At 50.7% G+C, this 19,605-nt stretch overlaps 1 protein-coding gene across 1 annotated transcript in view; it reads right to left on the bottom strand.

Moving 5' to 3' along the window:
• The window catches only part of CFAP77 (cilia and flagella associated protein 77), a 154,141-nt gene that overhangs the window by 48,932 nt on the left and 85,604 nt on the right, over nucleotides 1-19,605 (bottom strand). Inside the window, exons 2-3 of the mRNA XM_043469933.1 lie at nucleotides 12,665-12,764; nucleotides 11,723-11,951 (exon numbers count right to left, since the gene is read on the bottom strand). Of these exons, the coding sequence (XP_043325868.1) occupies nucleotides 11,723-11,951; nucleotides 12,665-12,764 (329 nt within the window). The remainder of the gene's footprint in view (nucleotides 1-11,722; nucleotides 11,952-12,664; nucleotides 12,765-19,605) is intronic.

The following is a 19,605-nucleotide window of genomic DNA, read 5'->3' as shown; positions in this document are numbered from 1 at the left end:
AAAACACAAAAGAAAAAGTCAGCAGAAATAGATGTCTGATTGTTAGGAAAGCATTTACACTCATCACATTTTGGCTGATTCCAACTCTTGACTGATTACAAAGCACTTTTATATTTATATTTTTCATCGAAACATAATCTGTAGCAAGACGCCAGGGGAAGCGACTATAAAATAATAACGCTGAAGGTGGTCTTCTCAAAGTAAAAGTGTTAGTCACTCAGTCATGTCCAACTGTTTGTGACCCCCCGTGGACTGTAGCCCGCCAAATTCCTCTGTCCGTGGGATTCTCCAGGCAACAATACTGGAATGGGCTGCCAATTCCCTTGTCCAGGGAATCTTCCAGATCCAGAGATCAAACTTGCGTGTCCTGCATTGCAGGCGGATTCTTTAACCATCTGAGCCACCAGTTTTTCTCAAAAGCCAGTATCTAAAATGCAGGCCTTTCTGATTTGATGTTAGGATGCTTTGGTGATTATAGTGGGTTGAATGGTGGGTGGCCCCACAAAAAGATATGTCCTAATTCTAAGCCCCAGAACCCAGGAATGTGACCTTATTTGGAAAAGGAGTCTTTGAAGAGGTCATTCATTAAGGACCTTGAGATCAGACCACCCTGCATTCCTTGGGTGAGGCCTGTGTTCCATGACAAGTGTTTCTATTTGAGACAAAGGAGAAGAAGATTCAGACACACAGAGGAGGAGACCACGTGAGCAGAGATTGGTGTGAAGTAGCCAGAAGCCGAGGACACTGGCGGCCACCAGAAGCTGGAAGAAACAGAGAAGGATTTGCCCTAGAGCCTTTGGAGGGAGCGCAGCCCTGTGACACCCTGACTTTGCACTTCTGGGCTCCACATTAAAAAAGAAAACATTTCACACGTTTCAAGCCAGTGAGTTTGTGGTCATTGTTACAGAAACCCAGAAATAACAGCTGAAGCTCAGGGCCCGGCAAGTCGTGCCCAGGAAAGGGTTGGTTGTCTCCTATGCTCTCCAGCCTTAGAATATTGGCTATTCCCCAATTCAGGGATGGATCACCATCATGCCATCAAACTGTCTATTCTTTTTTTTTTTTTTTTAAGAAATATTGGCATTTTGGGACTTCCCTGGCAGTCCAGTGGCTAAGACTCTGTGCTCTCAATGCAGGGTGCCCAGGTCCAATCCCTGGTCAAGTAGCTAGATCCCACATGGCTCAACTAAAGATCCTGCATGCCACAAGACTCCTAGGCAGCCAAATAAATATTTAAAAAAAAAGAAATATTGGCATTTTGATTTATTAATTTATTAGGCTGCATCAGGTCTAGTTTCAGGCATGTGGGATCTTCAGTTGCGGCATGTGGGATCTAGTTCCCTGACCAGGGATAGAACCCGGGAGCTAGGAATCTTAGCCACTGGACCACCAGGGAGGTCCCTGTCTATTCTTTCTTATGCAGTCAGTCAGCAAGCATTTATCAAGCACCTACTACATCCCAGGCACTGGAGGTAGCAGTGAGCAAAATCGGGTATGACCCAAAGTCCCCCTGGGCCCTCTGTCGTCCTCTGCTCCCCGCCTCTGACCACCCAGAAGCGACACGTGCTGGCTGCGTTGCCATTCTGCCCGCTCACTGCCTGCTTTATTTTGCATCTTCCTTCCTTCCTCTCTGTATCCCAAACACCCAGTGTGACGCCCCACACGGGTGGGCACTAAATGAACACGCAGCGTAGGATGGAGGTGACAACGTGGCCTTTGAGATCAAACCCCAGCGTGACCACTTTCTGGCCACGTGATCCTGGACAAACGTGTCTGGGCCTCAGGAATAAGAGAGTCTTGTCTGTAATATGGGGATAAGAGAGTCAATATCTGGGAATTCCCTGGTGGTCCAGTGGTTAGGACTCAGCGCTCTCACTTGCCAAGGTCCGGGGTTGATCCCTGGTTAGGGACCTAAGATCCTTCAAGCTTTACGGTGCGGCCAGGAAAGAAAAAAGTCATTGCTTAAAGGGCTGCTCTGAGAGTCAGGTAAGAGGAGGCACCCGGCCTCACAGGAGCTGCAGAACCAGAAGCTGGCATCACTATTCATCAGAATTAGTGCAGGGCGCCAAGGGTTTCAGCATGAATGGCGGCCACCTCCACGTGGCCTGCAAAGGGGCCTAGCTGAGCCCTGAACTGGTCCTTAGCATCCTACGAATTCTGGGGCTTCTGGTTCCAGCAAGGACAGGAATAATGCGTCGGGCTTGAGGCCTGGTTCTTGCTGTGGCCCCAGGCGGTGCTGGCCGGCTCCCCCACAGTACCAGCTTCTCCACGCCTGTGTGCAGGGGACACAGTGTCACGGCAGGGGCAGAGCAGCTGCCCCCCAGCCACCCCTCTAATTATGTCAAGGCTGGAGGCGTGCAGAGGTGAGGACGAGGGGCCCTCCACCAGGCCGGGCACCAGGCCCACTCCCTACTCTTCGCCCACCGACCTGGGAGGGCGAGGCCTGGCTCTGGAAAAATCAAAGCGGGAGCCGAAGCCTGTGAGATGCGACTGGGGAGGCCCCGAGGGGGAGCGGCCCGGCCTCGTTAGCGCTGACCCCAGTACTGAGCTGCTCCTGATGGATGGGGTTTGGGCGGGACAGGCCCCCGGGGGACAGCGTTCCTATCCATTATGGGCCCATCAGCGCCTCCCGGAGCCCTCTCTGCTTCGGATGCCGGGAGCCTGGGGCCGGGAATAAATCTTTGTCTGGGTCGCAGGAGAGACGAGAAGGGAAAAAAGGGAAAGCATGAAAAATGTCTCCTTCGGGCCCTGGCAACAAAGCTGCCTTGGAGGAAGGAGCGAGTGAGCAGGAGTTTGGGGAGATGGGAGGCGATGGAGCAGGAGGAGTCGGGCAGGGGGTCCCCCGAGAGGGTGGGCTTCCAGGAGAGGAGGAGGGACAGAGTGCGACCCTCAGATCACAAGGTCGCGGGCTATCCCTGCCCACCTGGGCCCCTCTTCAGCAGAACTCCCTCCAGGTCAGGCCCAGGGAAGCAGGCTGGTTCTGATCAGGAGGCACCCCTGTCAGGTCCAGTGTGGGGTGTCCCTGGCCCCAGCCGGGCTGTGATGAGCCAGCCAACCCCTCCCCCATCTGTGAGAATCTTTTCCCCCCGCTGAGTGTGAGGGTCCTGGAGCGAACACTCACCACCTGCGGAGGGACACAACCTCTCCCTCCACACCTTAGTTCCTCGTGGGTGAATGGAGGTGCCGGGTTTCAGTAAGGATGAACTGAGTTATTCTGCAGAAAGCTGGCCCCCAGAGAGTGGTCCTCGACCTTGGCTGTTGTTCAGAGACGCCATCCTGCTGTGAGGACTCCCCTGCACACCTGGAGGTTTGCCTCTGCCTGCTGAAGAGTTCAGCCTGCCGTGGACATGGACAGCAGCTCAGAAGGAAACATGTTGCAAATCCTGCCACAGCCACTGACCAGCTGTGTGGCCTTGGGCAAGGGAGTCTCTGGGCCTCAGTTTCCGCATCTGTAAAATGGGGATAACGGTCCAAACTTGACAGAATCGTGAGGATTTAATGAGATGATGCTTGTAATGCACTCAACATTATATCCATCGGCTGCTTAGCAAGGGCTCTGCAAATGTTAGCCGCTAGGACTGCCCACCAGACACACATACGTATGCTGGTCCTTGCTTTGTTTTCTGAAACCCCTGCGAGCAAAGCCCCTCCACTGTCCTCATAGCAGGGCCTCAGGGTATTGAGGACCGTTGTAGACGGTCTTTCCTCATGCAGCTGGGGAAGAGCATTTCCTGCCCTGTTCTCTGACACGGTGATCTCCCTGCCCTTGTCCCAGGCTGATGTCTCCTCTCTGGACACTCCGCTGGTTGCGGGCCTTCCCCTGAATCTGTGATGGCTCACATTTTGAAATGATGCCACAAGAGTGACCTGAGTGGCAGAAGAGAATAAGAAGGTCACCTCCCTTGTTCTGAATCTGCTACCTCTATTAATGCGGCCAAGGAACACATTGGGTCTTTGAGGAAGCGTCATTACAATGTGGATTCATAACATCCACCACAGGGGAAGAGAGCAGAGTCTGCTAAGTCAGGGGTTTCCAAACTGGGATCTAATGCTTGGTGATCTGATAAAAGAATAATAGAAATAAAGTGCACAATAAATGTAATTCATCTCAATCATCCTGAAACCATCCCCTACAGCCTGGTCCCTGGAAAAATGATCTTCTATGAAACCCATCCCTGGTGCCAGAAATGTTGGGGACCGCTATTGGCTAAATGATACAGGAATCTCTGGTTTTACCATCTCATCTCTGGATCTCAAATCAGCTTCCTCCTCACTGTGAATAATGTCTCAAAGCCTTAAAAGGCCCTGGACCGCATTTCTCCAGCAAATATTTACCGAGTGCCTACTATGTTCCAGGCTCCGACGATAGAGTGGTGGACAAAACTGACAAGATCCATGCCCTCCAGGACCTGAGCACCCGATGAAGAAGCAGAAGACTATTTAACTGCAGTTGCAGTCAGCATTGAGGAGCAGATTGGTGGGGGGCTGGTTGCCTGGCAGGATGACCCCTTCAGGCCAGCTCCTAGGCACCGGGGTCTTTGTGAGGTCTGCATGCTCCCCCTCGTGGTCAGCCTGGTTTCACTCTGCTGAGTTTTGGCCAGCGATAACACCTGGAACTGGTCTTCCCATTCAAAACCTGTCTCAGATCCCTAGGACAGGTGCTTGGGAAGGGGCTTATTATTATTTTATAAGAGTTTGGGTGGGTGGCTTGGATTTCGGCCGTCGGCTCTGGGAGAAACAAAATAACCCAGAGTGATTGATGGGCCCCTTGTAAATTTGTAAAATAAATCAGCTTGGCAGAGAGATTCAAAAAAACCTGTCAGGCAGCAAACATTTTTTTAACAGCCTGTAAAACTTCCCCCATCCTTCACATTTGTCAGTGTCAGGCTGATGATGCATCTGATAGCTGGGAGAGCGGCGGCCGCGGACGGGAAGGTGGGCTGGCAACGTTCCCCGTCTTTGTTGTGTTTCTTGTTTTCCCGTGGTCTGAACACTTTCAGCACCTGGATTGGAGGGAGTCTAGGCTAGACTAATTGGTGGATGAGGTAAGAGTTCTACCCAAGTTGCTACTGGCTTCATAGTCAGACTTCAATGTGGCCATGTGCTTGTACATTCATTCAGCCGGTATTTACTGAGGGCTTTTCAGCAAAGGCACTGGGGTCGGCACCAGGGATGCTGGGGTGGGAGGGGGCAAAGCAGACCTGGAGCATCCCGTGTAGGGCAGTTCTGGATGCCCCATCACAGAGCTTGTTTACTGGGAGGTGGGCGAAGGGGAAGGGGAAGGGAAGTGACATCTCCAAAGGGAAATTCACTGGGCTCTTGTGATGCTTCCCCAGTGGCTCAGTGGTAAAGAATCCTCCTGCCAACGCAGGAGACCCAGGAGACTCAGGTTCCACCCTTGGGTCGGGAAGATCCCCCAGAGTAGGAGACGGCAACCCACTCCAGCATTCTTGCCTGGAAAATCCCATGGACAGAGGAGCCTGACGGGCTACAGTCCACGGGTTTGCAAAGAGTCAGACATGACTGACTGAGCGCACACACACACACACACACACACAGATTATGTTTAAAGCTTTAAGGAAAATCCAGACAAGATGGCCTTCATCATTATACTCTGTCTCAGCACACCTCTTGTGCAGGAAAAATTTGGGTAGCATCTCTACCCATGTCACCTCCATCCTCATGTTTGTTGGGGAGGCAGCTCAGCGCCATGGTCACCAGCACAGGTGGTGGGGCCAGACTAACCTCCATTCCACTACAGAGCAGCCGGGGGCAAATGGGCCTCTCCTCTCTGACCCTCTGTCTCTCCTGCTGTGTGATGGGGAGGTAAGAGTGTATTCCCTGAGCTGTCCAGTTATTCAAGGACAGGAGGCCTGGGAGGTGCTCAGCAATGTCGGGCCTGGAGTGGTAACAATAACACTAGTTGCCGTTGTTAGTTCAAAGCAGGGTCTACCCATCTTCCACCGGGTCCATGTCAGAACTGGCATGTAGGGGGCCGTTTGCTCATTGACTGAATGATGGATACCCCGCTAGCATCCATGAAGGCAGAGACCTGCGCACCCAGAATCTGCCTGGAGTGCCAGCTGCTGCCCAGCCCTTCCCTCCCCTGCCATCCTTGTCTTATCTTAATTGAAAATGTTGGACCAATTAGGAGCAGTAACAATTAAGATGTGCTGAGGGCATGTGAACATTTGCAAACACTTCTTAAGACACATCAATAATTAAGCCCTTCTTTAATGGTTACATTTCTGGCCTCCAGATGTAACTGTTTATCTGTTAATGGACCTAGGGTCACAGCGTGCTTTGAGATCTGTTATGACCTTACATGTAATGAGAATTTAAAATTCTTCCCTCGTTTGGATTCTGAGTTTGACAGTGAAACAGCAGAGCGAGGACGCAGGCTCTTTCCAGCTGCCTGATCCTAGAGGTTCGATCTTCAAAGCCCTCCAGCTAGCCAGGGTGTAAATCCAGGCTCTGCCATCGTGCAGCCTCGGGGAACACCTGAATCCTCCCTTTCCAGTTCCCAGATGGCTCAGTGGGAAAGAATCCGCCTGCCAATGCAGGAGACACAAGGGACTGGGCTTCGATCCTTGCGTCAGGAAGATCCCCCAGAGGAGGAAATGGCAACCCAGCCCAGTATTCTTGCCTGGAGAAGCCCATGGACAGAGGAGCCTGGTGGGCTGCCGTGCATGGGGTCGCAAAGAGTCGGACACGACTGAGCGCGCACACACGAAATGAACAGAATGCTTCCCGCCTCGTAGGATTTGTCGGCAGTTATGTGTGCAAGTAGCTGCCACGTGTGAGTTCAGTTCAGAGCAGCTTCTGTTCATGGTGGCTCCTGTTATCATCAGAGGATAAAAAAAGAGGAAGCAGGTGGCTGAACAGTCAAGATGACTTGTCTACACCAGCAGCTGCAAACTCTGTGCCTCCTGGGACCAGATGGGTCACAGAAATGAGAGAAGCCACTCTGGGTGCAGGCTAGGATAGGCAGAAGGGCACCCATGGATTCTGCGTGCAGCGGGCCCTGCTGCTCAGCCCCGGCCCCCAGTGCAAGGCAGGAGTGCAGACCCAGGATGCCTGGGCTTCTGACTTTTTCCTGGGGGCTCAGTTGGTAAAGAATCTGCCTGCAATGCAGGAGACCAGAGTTCAATCCTTGGGTGGGGAAGATCCCCCGGAGAAGGGAATGGACACCCACTCCAGTATTCTTGCTTGGAAAATTCCATGGACAGAGGAGCCTAGAGGCCTATATAGTCCATGGGGTTGCAAAGAGTCAGACACAACCTAGCTATTAAACTGCCTGTTTTTATATGAGATCTCCTGATTTTTTTTTTTTTAATGTGGCAAGTCATTCAAACTTTTCTGGCTGAGCTCAGCAGCATGTGGAATCTTCCATCAGGGATCAAACCTGTGCCCCCTGCATTGGAAGCATGGATTCTTAACCGCTGGACTGCCAGGGAAGTCCTGAAATTTTGATTTTTTAAATCACTGCCTGGGCCAAATGAACACCTCTGCAGGTTGACTTGGCCTCCACCCCTACTCATGATCATGTGTCTTCACGGGCATCCTTTCCCAGATAATTGCTTAGGTGTCCACTTCCTTCTAGCCAGAGGCTCGTGGATCAAAGCATACCTTTCTGATTTAGGGACAGTCTGTAACAAATTGGTGTGGATTGGAAACCAAATCAGCTAACTGGAAAGGAAGTAATTGAATAATTCCAGATTCAGGTTTTGACCCCGTCTGGCATTGAGAAGTCGAATGAGCGGGCAGGTGGAGGTGCATACGGCCCCTCAGGTCTGGTTATTTTGTCCATCGTGAAATGTATAAAAGGCCAAAGGATTTGACACTGGGGGAGGCGGGGGCAGAGCTGTGATCAGAGTGTTCTCACGTGGCAGTTAAACCCCCAAACGCAGCATCCCTAACTGTAGGCCTCTCGGGTGTTCAGTCTGAAGTGGAACTTTATTTTTTAACATATCCGTACTTGTGAGCAAACAGTAGTCATTTGTTTCTTTGCTTCTTTCTTTATTGGACCAAATCACCCCGACCACTCCTCGGGTAGTCAGATGTAATCGGATTTGGTTTCTAACATGCTTTTAAAGTAAAGAAATAAATACAATCAAGGCTTGTAAAAGGTGATCATTAGAGAATGGGCCTCGGTCCCATAACTTTAAAGTAATAGCCCCATTACGAGAGGGGGCAATGATTTTGTAACTGTTCCTTGCATGGATGTTGGAAGGTTGAGGGGCTTCGCGGGCAGATCGGGCGTTGCAGTAAAAGCTTTTCCAGCAGCCATTTAACCTCCATTTACGAAGAAATAAAGCGAAATTGATGCCGATTTGGGCCTGCTTTGGGGGGTATTTTTGTTCCATAAAAGCCCTTTTGCTTGCAATTTGCTGAGCTGCCCTGTCACATCAGGAAGGGCCGCTGTTGATAAAGATAAAGCTTTATGGCCACGATATTTGCTGCTAACAGCAACCTAATGCAGCATTTTCATTTTTGTGCAATTAATGTTAACGTCTGCTACGAAAATTGTCATTAAATACCATTTTAAAATCCATTCAATTTGCATATGCAAAGCCCATTTACCATCACAGAAGATATAGCCAGCACTTCATCATGTCCTTTCCCTGGAATTGTAGCCACTCAGTTTTATAGCAATTTAAGATTTTTATATTGAAAGCTCGATGGTAATGGATGTTCTTTCTGAGCCCAGCTGACTTAAGCTTTTCCATTGTATGTAGAGCCACACAGCCCTAGGACCAGACACCATGGGGGGTCGAGCTGTATCTCAGCCCCAAGGAGGGGGAAGAAAGCCCTGGATGGGGAGTGCTGGCCAGCTCAAGATCTGGCTTTGGTTTGGTCACACCCTGCTGTGTGACCTTGTGAAAATTTCTTCACTTCTCTGAACTTCTGTTTTCCTGTTTCAAAGAAGGGCTTCGAACTAAATGATTGCCAACATGCTGGATTCTCTCTTTTTTTTTAAATAAAATGTTTAGCTGCACTACCACCCCCCTCCCCCTGCCCCCGGCCGCCACAGCATGCAAGATCTTAGTTCCCTGACCAGGGATCAAAACCATACACCCTACAATAGAAGCACAACATCTCAACCACTGAACCACCATGGAAGTCCCTTGTATGTCTAAATAAAAGCACACCAGTTAAGAATCCAGGCCAAGCCTTGCTGTGAAAAATTTGTGTGAACTTAGGGAGGTCAGTTCATCTCTCTGTGGCTCAGCTGGGTAAGTAACCCTGCCTGCTTCCTGCAGTGTTTGATTTACAATGTTGGGCTAGTTTTTCATGTATGGCAAAGCGATTCAGTTGTACATATATAACACATATATATATTCTTTTTCATAATCTTTTCCATTATGGTTCATTACAGGATATTGACTATAGTTCCCTGGGCTATACAATAAAACGTTGTTGCTTATCTGTTTTATGTACATCTGCTAATCCCAAACTCCTAATTTATCCCTCCTCTATCCCCTTTCTCCTTTGGTAACCATAGGTTTGCTTTCTATGTCTGGGAGTCTGTTTCTGTTTTATAAATAAATCCATCTGTATCCTATTTTAGATTCCACATGTAAGTGATATCACATATTTGTCTTTCTCCACCTAATTCACTTAGTATGATAATCCATAGGTCCATCCACGTTGCTGCAAATTGCATTATCTCATTCTTTTTTATTGTTGAGTAATACTCCCTTGTGTGTACATATATATGGGTTGGGAAGATCCCTTGGAGAAGGGAATGGCAACCCACTCCAGTATTCTTGCCTGGAGAAGTCCATGGACAGAGGAGCCTGGCAGGCTACAGTCCATGGGGTCGCAAAGAGTCAGACAGGACTGAGCAACTAACACTAACATATATATACATATGGCACATGTTCTCCATCCATTCATCTGTCCATGGACAACCAGGTTGCTTGTGGATCTTGGCTAAATAGTGCTGCTATGAACACTAGGATGCACAGGGTTTTAGCGATGATGGGATGGAATTGATGTAGAGGCAGAACATACCCTGAGAATCCCAGAATGCTGGTTACTGCTGTAACATCCTATTTACAGATGAAGGAACAGAAGTCCTAGAAGGAAAGAGCGTTGGGAATGAAGGTGTGACTAAATGCCCGGGTGACTCCTGGCCAGGGCTCCTCCTGGACACCATGCTGTCTTCAAGACACTGGTGACCAGAATGGGCCAGGCTAGTAGTGACCACACGGCGGGGACTCTGCACTTCAGGCAGTCTTGGAGAACCTTGCCTTGCCTTCAGAGACTGACTTGGGTGTTATTTCAGAGTGGGAAGAAGGATGATGTACAGATAATTAGTCAATCTGGCCCACGAGTGAGTTTCCAATGTGTCTCTAGTGCCACATTCCAGGTTTTGAGGGCTGATGAACAGAAATGCATTTCCAGTAAGAGAGTGGTGCATACTATTTGAGGTCAGGGAGATGGGAAAGCTTACCAAAGAGAGGATGCTGCATTGAGCTTTGATGAACAAGTAGGTTTTACCAGGTAGGATGGTGAGAAAAGGCAGAGGGAAAAGCATACAAAAGTATGGTGGCGGACACTGAGGGAAACACACAGCAGTTAAAAAAAATAAACATAGAATTCCCATGTGGTCCAGCAATTCCACTTGTGGGTATCTATGCAAAAGAATTGAAAGCAGGGACTCAAGCAGATATTGCACACCCATGTTCATAGCAGCGCTATTCACAATAGCCAAAAGGTGGAAGCAACCCAAATGACTATTCTGAATGGATAAACAAAGTGTGATATAGAAAGGAATTCTGATCCATACTGCAGCATACGTGACTCTCAAGTACATTATGCTAAGTGAAACAGGCCAGACACAAAAGGACAAACACATGTTACGGGTTAGGAAACTCTGCTGCGCTGGACATTTGCTGCTTTTGCCTGCTGTTGTGTTCTGTTCTCATCCTTCTGGCTCAGAACCCCTCTTGCCACATCTTTTCCACCATCAGCCCATATAGATTGTGGAGACTGATTCCAAGCAAGTTCCCTCCAACAAGGGGCCAGGGGTCAGGCCTGACCAGTCAGAGCATCAGAATCCCCCGGCCTCAGTAATTGGTGCAGAGGCAAGACATGGTGACCCAGGCCTGGCCAGTCAGCATATTTTGCAATTTCTACTCGCCCCTGTGGTTGGGTCAGGGACAAGCATGGTACTGAAGTCAGACCAAAGAATCTTAACCTCAAGGCTTTTATAGTTCCTTTCCGTTGAGGCCACTAAAAGCATAGGACCTAAGGATGCAGCTGTCCCTGGCCATTTTGCCAAGTGAGGAAGAAGCTTATCAGAGACTGAGGCCAAAACTGGGAAGCACAGCCAAGTCATGGAGAGACAAACATGACATTGCCTGATTGCCTAGATCCGGCTATGCCTGAAGCTCTTCCCTTTCACTCATGTGAGCCAATAAATTACCCTTAAAAAAAAAAACAAAAAACACCCAAGTTGTTCGAGTTGAGACTTGATTACATGCAACCACATTTTTTAATAGAATGTCACGCATTTCAGAGTTGGGACATGGGTCACACGTCTGCCTCTGAGCCAATCACCGTGAAGGTAGTTTGTGAAATAGGTTGATTGGCCAGGCCTGGATCACTCACCCCTCCCTGGAGTCCAGAGTCCCGCTCCCACATTGTTCCCAACCATGAGCAGCCTGTCACTGCCACGGTGAGGGGATGGAGCCTTGGGTACCAGCCATCTTACCGTGCCCGGATCCCAAAGGTCATATTTGGAGGGAGGGAGGGCGGTTCCTTCTTGAGGCGCCTGTCATCCTGGTCACTGATGCGGATGTCGTTGAGCTGACGGTAGTGCAAATTCTCCCGGGCGGTGACCAGGCCAGCCTTCACTGCCCCTCGGTTCATGGCGATATAATTCCGGGTCAGCTCGTGGGGGCAGGTCGGCTGTTGTTTATACACGTTCCAGTGTCCAATGGCTGAGGGCAGGGAAAGATGAAAGTCAGTCAGGGAAGTAAAGCAATTGTGGCATCTCACTGGGAGGAAACTGGGGCACAAATATCTTTCATTAACTCAGAACCGACTGAGGGACAGCCCTGCTTGGCTCCCCGGAAAGGGAGGGGTCAGGATCTCCAGATTCTAGATGGTGCCTGAGCATCCTTCACGGAGCTGGGCTTGCCTGTCCTTGACCTCCTTTGGGACTTCCCTGGTGGCTCAGCGGCAAAGAGTCCGCCTGCCAATGCAGGAGACACGGGTTCCATCCCTGTGTCTTCTTTCGTCAAGAAGATCCCCTGGAGAAGGAAATGGTGACACAGACAGAGGAGCCTGGCAGGCTGCAGGCTGTGGGGTCACAAAGGGTCGGACACAACTTAGCGATTAAAGAAGAGCAGCAGCAGGCCTCCTTTGAGCGATCAGAGGGCTGGTCCTGACCCTGTCCGTGCTTGCAACTCAGAAGGTGCAGAACACAGACAGTCTCCTGCCTGGGGACAAGGCTCCCCACGGTCAGGGGCCCTTGCTATTTCTCTGACACGTTCGACCCGGACCCTGTGTGGTCCTGTCATTCTCGGCTAAGCCCAGCCTTGGAATCGTGCTGCAGGGCAGACCCCCAACCCTTTTCCTGGACCGTGGCCGGCTGCCATGTGGCCTGGCGAGAGGGCCCAAGTCTCTTTGGTGACCGAGGACGCTTACTCACCTTCAGGGACCCCTCCATCCAGCCCCCGGATGTAGAGTCCATAATTAAAATTAATTCCGGGCAGACTGCAGCTTCTTTCCCGGGGCTTCCCGAGCTCAGCCTGTTGGGGAAGGACAGAGAGCACAGGTCAGGAGTGGGATCTCAGACCCAGGGTGTTACACGGAAATCAGCAGCCCCAGGACCTGTGGGCGATCACAGCGCGGCTGGGGTGTGGGCTGCAGACGCCCCTGAGACGAGCGCTCAGCGCTGTTGGGCGTTGAGACACACCTTGGGGAAGCCTGCCTGCTGGGCTCCTGCTCAGGGGCGGGTGAGGAGAACAGAGTCAGGAGGACCTGGTGGTAGCAGGTGGTTGGGACCCAGGCCCCGAAGGAGGAGGCGCATTTATGAGGCAGGAGAGGGGGGCACAGTCCTGCACCAGGCGGCCACACTTGAGGTCCAGCCCAGATCCGCCCGCCTAGTGCTCCTCATGATGTATCATGGAGATGGGTGGAAAGACCTGGTTCACGGAGACTCCACTGGGGCCACCCCCAAGGGAGGGGGCATCTTCGTCCCTAACCCTTCACTCCTAGCCAGGACCCTCCAGTCCTTGTCCCTGGAGCTGCCTGAGGGTGGGGCTGCCGTGACGAGGCCCACTGACCCTCCCGGCAGCGGGACAGCCATTCTCACTTTGCGTCTTGGGTCAGCTCCTCCTTGACCCCCCAGAAGGGCTTTGTGGGGATGAAATTGCTCTGTGATCAACCACTTCGATTTCCCCATTGTACAGGTAGGGAAGCTGAGAACCAGAGCGGCAGGACCATGAATCTCAGCTTCTAAAGGACAGGGCCGGGTGTGACGTGCAGGTGCATTTGGCCTTGGGGTGAAGCTCTTTTTTTAAAAAAAATTTATACATTTATTTATTTATTTATTTTTGACTGTGCTGGGTCTTCATTGCTGCATGGGCTTTTTCTCTAGTTGCGGAGGGCCGGGCTACGGGCTTAGTGGCTCTGAAGCATGTGGGACATTCCCAGACCAGGGATCGAACCTGTGTCTCCTGCATTGGCAGGCACATTCTTCACCAGAGAGTCACCAGAGAAGCCCGGGCTAAAGATCCCTCTTAAGCACGATGCTTGTGCTGCCTCTCTGTAGATGAGCAGCTAGCTCCCTGGGCGTAGGGGTCCTTATGGTGCTTAGAACGTTACCGCTCTTGGTCAGTGGGCACCTGCTGAGGTCTGGGTTCTCCATCCACATCTCTTAGTCCTCACGGGTGCCCTGTGAGGCAGCCCATCGCTGTCCCCATTTCTCAGATGGGGAAACTGAGGCACAGAGAGGTCAGACAGGTGGCATGAAGCCACACGGGAAGAGGCGGCAGAGCTGGGGTTTGAACCCAGGCTGTGTTCTCCAGCCCACATTCAGATCCGCCTGCTAAAGAGATACCAACCAGGGGTGCGTGGCTCCCGGTGCCATCGGGCCTGGGGGCCGGGGACTTCACCGAGCTGGGTGGGTGCAGCAGCTCCTCGCACCCCCGCGGGCCCCAGGCTCCCAGTTGCAGGGTGTTACAACCCCCAGGACATCACTGCTCCAGCCTCGCCAAAGACTGTCTGGTGGCTCCGCCCTCACCCTTTCTCCTGTCCCCCGTCAGTCTCTGCCCCCAAAGCTCGGGCTCCCAGAGACCTGGGTGCATAAAGGTGGATGATCCAGGACCAACCATAACGGCTCATCACCGCCTTTGGAATGAACCCCTCCCTTAGCCTGGCGGTCTGGGCCCTGCACTTTCCAATCCCGCCCGCCTCTGCGACTTTGCCCCCGAGTCCCCACCGTGGCCCTCAGACGTGGGCACAACAGACCGCTCCCCACCCTGAGGGGTCTGCAGCCATCCCAGCCGCTTTTGCTCCTGCCTGCCTTCCCTTTTCTGGTTCTTATTCTTCAAACTTACTGGACTCCTCCGGCTCACAGTGGCGTCTCCCTCCTCTGGCTCCAGTAACTCTTCCTATATGTTCTGTTCATTTGGATAAGCTTAGAACTTCAGTGACCTCAATTTCTAGGAATGCACATGCAGGCCAGCCGGCCTGGATTATAAATTCTTACGCATCTAGAACCACGGCTTCTATCAGTTTCTTTTTCCTGGTAGCACATAACCAATGCTCACTAAACCTGAGATTAAAAACTGCCTCCTCTGTGAAGCCCTCCTGGGTTGCCCTCAGTGCAGACAAACTTCCTTGTCTATGGCCCCATACGGCCCTGGGCTCACATTTAGGGTGGTCCAGTGGTTAAAGACTGTGCTTCCAGTGCAGGGGGCATGGGTTCAATACCTGGTCAGGGAACTAAGGTTCAACACGCAGCATGGCCAAAAAAACCCACAAAAAAACCCAACATAAAACAAAAACAAGAAACAGAATTACACACTAGAGACAGTAGAACTGCTTCAGTGGGGACGGGCTGTGACAGTATGGGGCTTGGTGAAGAAGTCAGTCACAGAGGACCACATATTGTATGATTTTATTTCATGAAATAAATATTTCATGAAATAAAATTCAGGACACATGAAATGTCCTGAATAGGCAAATCCATAGAAACAGAAAGTGGATTAGTGGTTGCCTAAGGCTGAGGTGGGGAAGGGAATGGAATGATTTAGGGGTGACAGTTAAGGGGTATGAGACTTCTTTCAGGGGTAATGAAAATGTTCTGAAATTGATTGTGGCGCTGGTTGCCCAATCCTGTGTATATACTGAAAGCCATTGGATCGTATACTTTAAACGGGTGAATTGTATAGTATGTGAATTATAGCTCAATAAAGCCATTAAAGATTACAAAGTAGTGTAATTGGGTTATTAATTGTGTGGTGATCAGTTTAATGTCTGTCTCCCTTGGTAGACTGTCCGCTCAGTCTTTCTTTCTTCTTTCCTTCTCTCTCTCTGTCCCACCCTCCCTTCTTTCCTTTCTTTCAAGGTTGATTATTTTTAAAATAGACTGTATTTTTAGAGCAGTCTTGGGCTCACAGCAAAACTGAGCAGAGATTCTCAACACACCCCATAAGAGTATTTATTTCCACCCCTCCTTTGCAAAGAGATCAGCAGAGAATAGATACCAGTAAAGAGGGGTTGATCAAGTGAATGAATGAGCTGCCTCCTTGGAGACTCCATCAGTTCTTTGCTACCCACAACCTCACCATTTTTCTCCCTCTTCCTTCTCATCTTGGATCCCAGGCCTTGACCTTCCCCAAGAACTGGGAGTTCTGAGTTTCAGGCAGGGGCCTCAGCTGGGTGGTTTGTTTTGATTTCCTTCTACATGATTCACTCTGAGCTGCAGACAAAGCCCTGGCTCCTCATTTGTTTATGAAAATGATCTGCCCTCTCCAGTGCCGGCGAGGGAAGTTAATTAAAACGTGACTTCTCTAGGAGAGGCCCCGCCTCCCTCCCGCAGGTGCGGGTGGGCCGACTTCCAGCTGGCAGAGACTCGACAGACAGACTCCATGGCCGCCACTGGGAAGGGGGCGGTGGTGAAGGAGGCAGGGAAGAAGCGAGTGCCACCATCTCCACGCTTTTTAGTGATGGTTGCCCAAGTGTCAACAACAGCCAAAAACACTGAAGCCTTGGGCTGCAAAAATCATCCCAACGGGAAAGTCACTCATTCATTTGCTGCACAAATATTTATTTTGAATCTCCTCTGCACCAAGCTCTGTGCCAGGAGTTGCAAGGTAACAAACAGCCCCCTGCCCTTATGAAATTCATTATCCTGCTAAAAGGACAAACTGAAGAAGTAATGACAACCAAAGGCACCAGAGGGTTTGATAGGGGAGCATAGATTGCCTCTAGCTCTAAAAATGTGTGAATCTATAGAGTGAGAGAAGGTATTTGCAATACATACATCTGACACAGAGCTGTTATCCATCATATATAAAGAGCTGCTAAAGATCAATAAGAAAAAGGCAGGTGATCCTATAGAAAGATGAGAAAAGACTTGAACGGTGGTGGTGGTTTAGTCACTAAGTCGTGTCCGACTCTTGCATCTTGTCCGACTCAACCACATGGACGGTAGCCTGCCAGACTCCTCTGTCATGGGATTCTCCAGGCAAGAATACTGGAGTGGGTTGCCATTTCCTTCTCCAGGGAATCTTCCCAACCCAGGAATCAAACTCAGGCCTTCTGCATTGCAGGCAGATTCTTTACTGACTGAGTTAATAGGCACTTTATTAAGAGAATGTCAAGGTGGCCAGGACCCCTATGTCAAGGTGCTCAGCCTCTGAGAAATGCAAAACAAAAGCTCAATGCAATCGGTAAAGACGTGAAGTAACCAGAACACTCAGGTACTTGGTAGGAGCGTAAACTGATACAAGCACTGCAGAAAACTGTTCAGCAATACCTATTAAAGCTAAACATACATCTATGGATAACCCACCCAACAATTCCCTCCTGGACACCCAATGGGAATGCATGCCCACGTCCACCCAAAGAGATGTCTGAGAATGCTCACAGCAGCTTGATTTGTGATAGCCAAGCACCAAGTGGCCATTCCAGGGGGATAAAAAAGTGGTGGCAGATTCATTCTGTAGAATACTCTATAACAGTGGTTCTTTTTTTTTTTTTTAACAGTGGTTCTTAACTGGGGCAGTTTTGCCATCCCAGAGGACATTTGCCCGTGTCTGGAGACATTTTTAGTTGTCACAGCCAAGGAGTCAGTACTGCCCTCTGTCCAGTGGGTGGAGGCCAGAGATGCTGGCAAACATCCCAAGATGTGCAAGATAGCCCCCAACCCCGACAACATAGAGTCATCTGGCCCCCAGGCCAGTGGGTTGAAGAACTGCCCCAGAGCAACAGGGATGAAAGATCAGCTCTACACAACCACGCAGGTGGTTCTCACTCAAAGTGTGGGGTGAAAGGAGCCAGACACACAAGTTACACACTGCTTCACGTGGATGAAGTTCAAACACAGCACGACTAGCATCTGATTTTAGAAGTCAGGAGAGTGGGTACGTTTGGGGCAGGGACACTGGCTGTAAGCAACACAAGGAAGCTTTGGGGGTGTTGGTCCTGCTTGCCCACTTGATGTGGGTGCCCTACAAGGTTCTGCCCGCTTCCCTCCTGCAGAGACTGTAGGTCTGTGATCGTGGCCACACATCGCAAGAGCAGTGGGTTCCTGATATTACCTTCATGCTTGAAATCCTACCTTTGGCAATTTAATCCTTTAGGTTCAGGCCGTGTGTCTCAGAACCCTTGCATTCATATATAAACACCCTAGTTGTTCAATCGCTCAGTCGTGTCCGACTCTGTGATCCGATGGACTGCAGGACGCCAGGCTTCCCTGTCCTTCACTGTCTGCCGGAGTTTACTCGAACTCATGTCCATTGAGCCAGTGATGCCATTCAACCATCTCATCCTCTGTTGCCCACTTCTCCTCCCGACCTCAATCTTTCCCAGCACCAGGGTCTTTTCCTCTAGGGAAATACCATAGAGGAGCAGCGTATTCACCCATTACCAGCTCAGCTGCCCAATGAGACGGGCTAACTGGGCCCACCCTGGTACCACCACTGCCAACAATGGCAACATCATAGTCACAGTGACAGCGGGCCAGGCTCCATGGGGGTGCTTACCCCTCTTACCACCAACAGTTAAGGCAGCCCTGCAAACTACACAGCTTTTTGGGTGGGAAAGGGAGGCCTGGACAGCTGGACTTGTTTGCCCAAAGCTTCTCCACTAATGAGAGGCCATGGCTGAATCTGAACCCACATCAGACTCGATGTCTTTGCTGCCCCTTGGCATTTAGCAACGGGACTCTGATTGTCTTTTCCTGTGCACAAAGTCAGCTCTGCAGACTGGATTTTGCTCATGTTTGCACGATGCCCTCCACACACACAGAGGACATGAGTAGCCTTCTGTCCAGGAGAGCCCTGGGCACAGGCGCCGTTTGCTGTATAGACTGGGGGTGATGGGAAAAACCATCATTTCAGTGACCTGGACTTGGGACAGCTAAGTCACGCCTGGGTCAGGACTGGACAGGAAAGAAGGTCAGCATTTTTGGGGACAGCTGATCTAAAAACAATTCCAGTGGGGCAGCCAGGGAGAACAGGGGTGCTGCCAGTCCTTTGAGGGGCTCCCCAGAAGAAGTAAAAGGACCAGCCAGAGGTGGGTTGGCCTGGCACCAACTCTGGGCCTCCCTCCCCAGCTTGTCCACAGGGGTTTTCTAGAAGCCTACAGAGAAAAGCTGCCTGACAGAAGGGTCTGCAGTTCCCTGGGCAACTCAGGGGACCGGTAAAGGACTGACAAACAGGTGCCCAGAGGAATTCCTGATTCTGAACTTCTAGACATAGGCAAACAGGTTGTGAAGCTACTGAGACGTGGTCACAAATCAGCTCTGATTGGACACTTGAGTAAACCAGGCGGTCTGCACATTCAGCCCAGAATAGGATGAGAGACGGTGCTCAACTGGGATGTTCAAAGGCCCTGTGGCAAATGCACAGGTGTTGGGCCATGTGAAGGCGGAGAGCACCTGCCCACACAGGGGTCCCCAGAAACCACCTTGTTGTCTTTATAACAGAAGTAAAGGAAAAAACAAATAAGAGCAGATATTTACTGAGCATCTGCTACATGCAAGGCTCAAGTGGTACCCTGTGACCTTGCTTATCAAGCCCTTTTATTGAGCACTTCCTGTGTCCTAAGAGCTTGTTGCACTTCTCCCTGAGCTCTCCCAACCCCACTGGGAGGTTGTTCTCCCATTTGACAGATGGGAAAACTGAAACTTAAAGAGGTTCCTACTTGCCCAAAGGCACCCAGGTGGAAGTGTGCGCTAAGTCGCTTCAGATGCGTCCAACTCTGTGCGACCCCATGGACTGTGGCCTGCCAGGCTCCTCTGTTCATGGGATTCTCCAGGCAAGAATACTGGAGTGGGTTGTCATGCCCTCCTCCAGGGGATCTTCCTGACCCAGGGACTGAACCTGTGTCTCTTACGTCTACCTGCACCGGCAGGCA

Source organism: Cervus canadensis, chromosome 5 (genome assembly GCF_019320065.1).
Source record: "Cervus canadensis isolate Bull #8, Minnesota chromosome 5, ASM1932006v1, whole genome shotgun sequence".
In the NCBI taxonomy this organism is placed as follows: domain Eukaryota; kingdom Metazoa; phylum Chordata; class Mammalia; order Artiodactyla; family Cervidae; genus Cervus; species Cervus canadensis.
The sequence above is the reverse complement of the archived record's forward strand: the minus strand, read 5'-3'. Positions and strand labels throughout refer to the sequence as shown.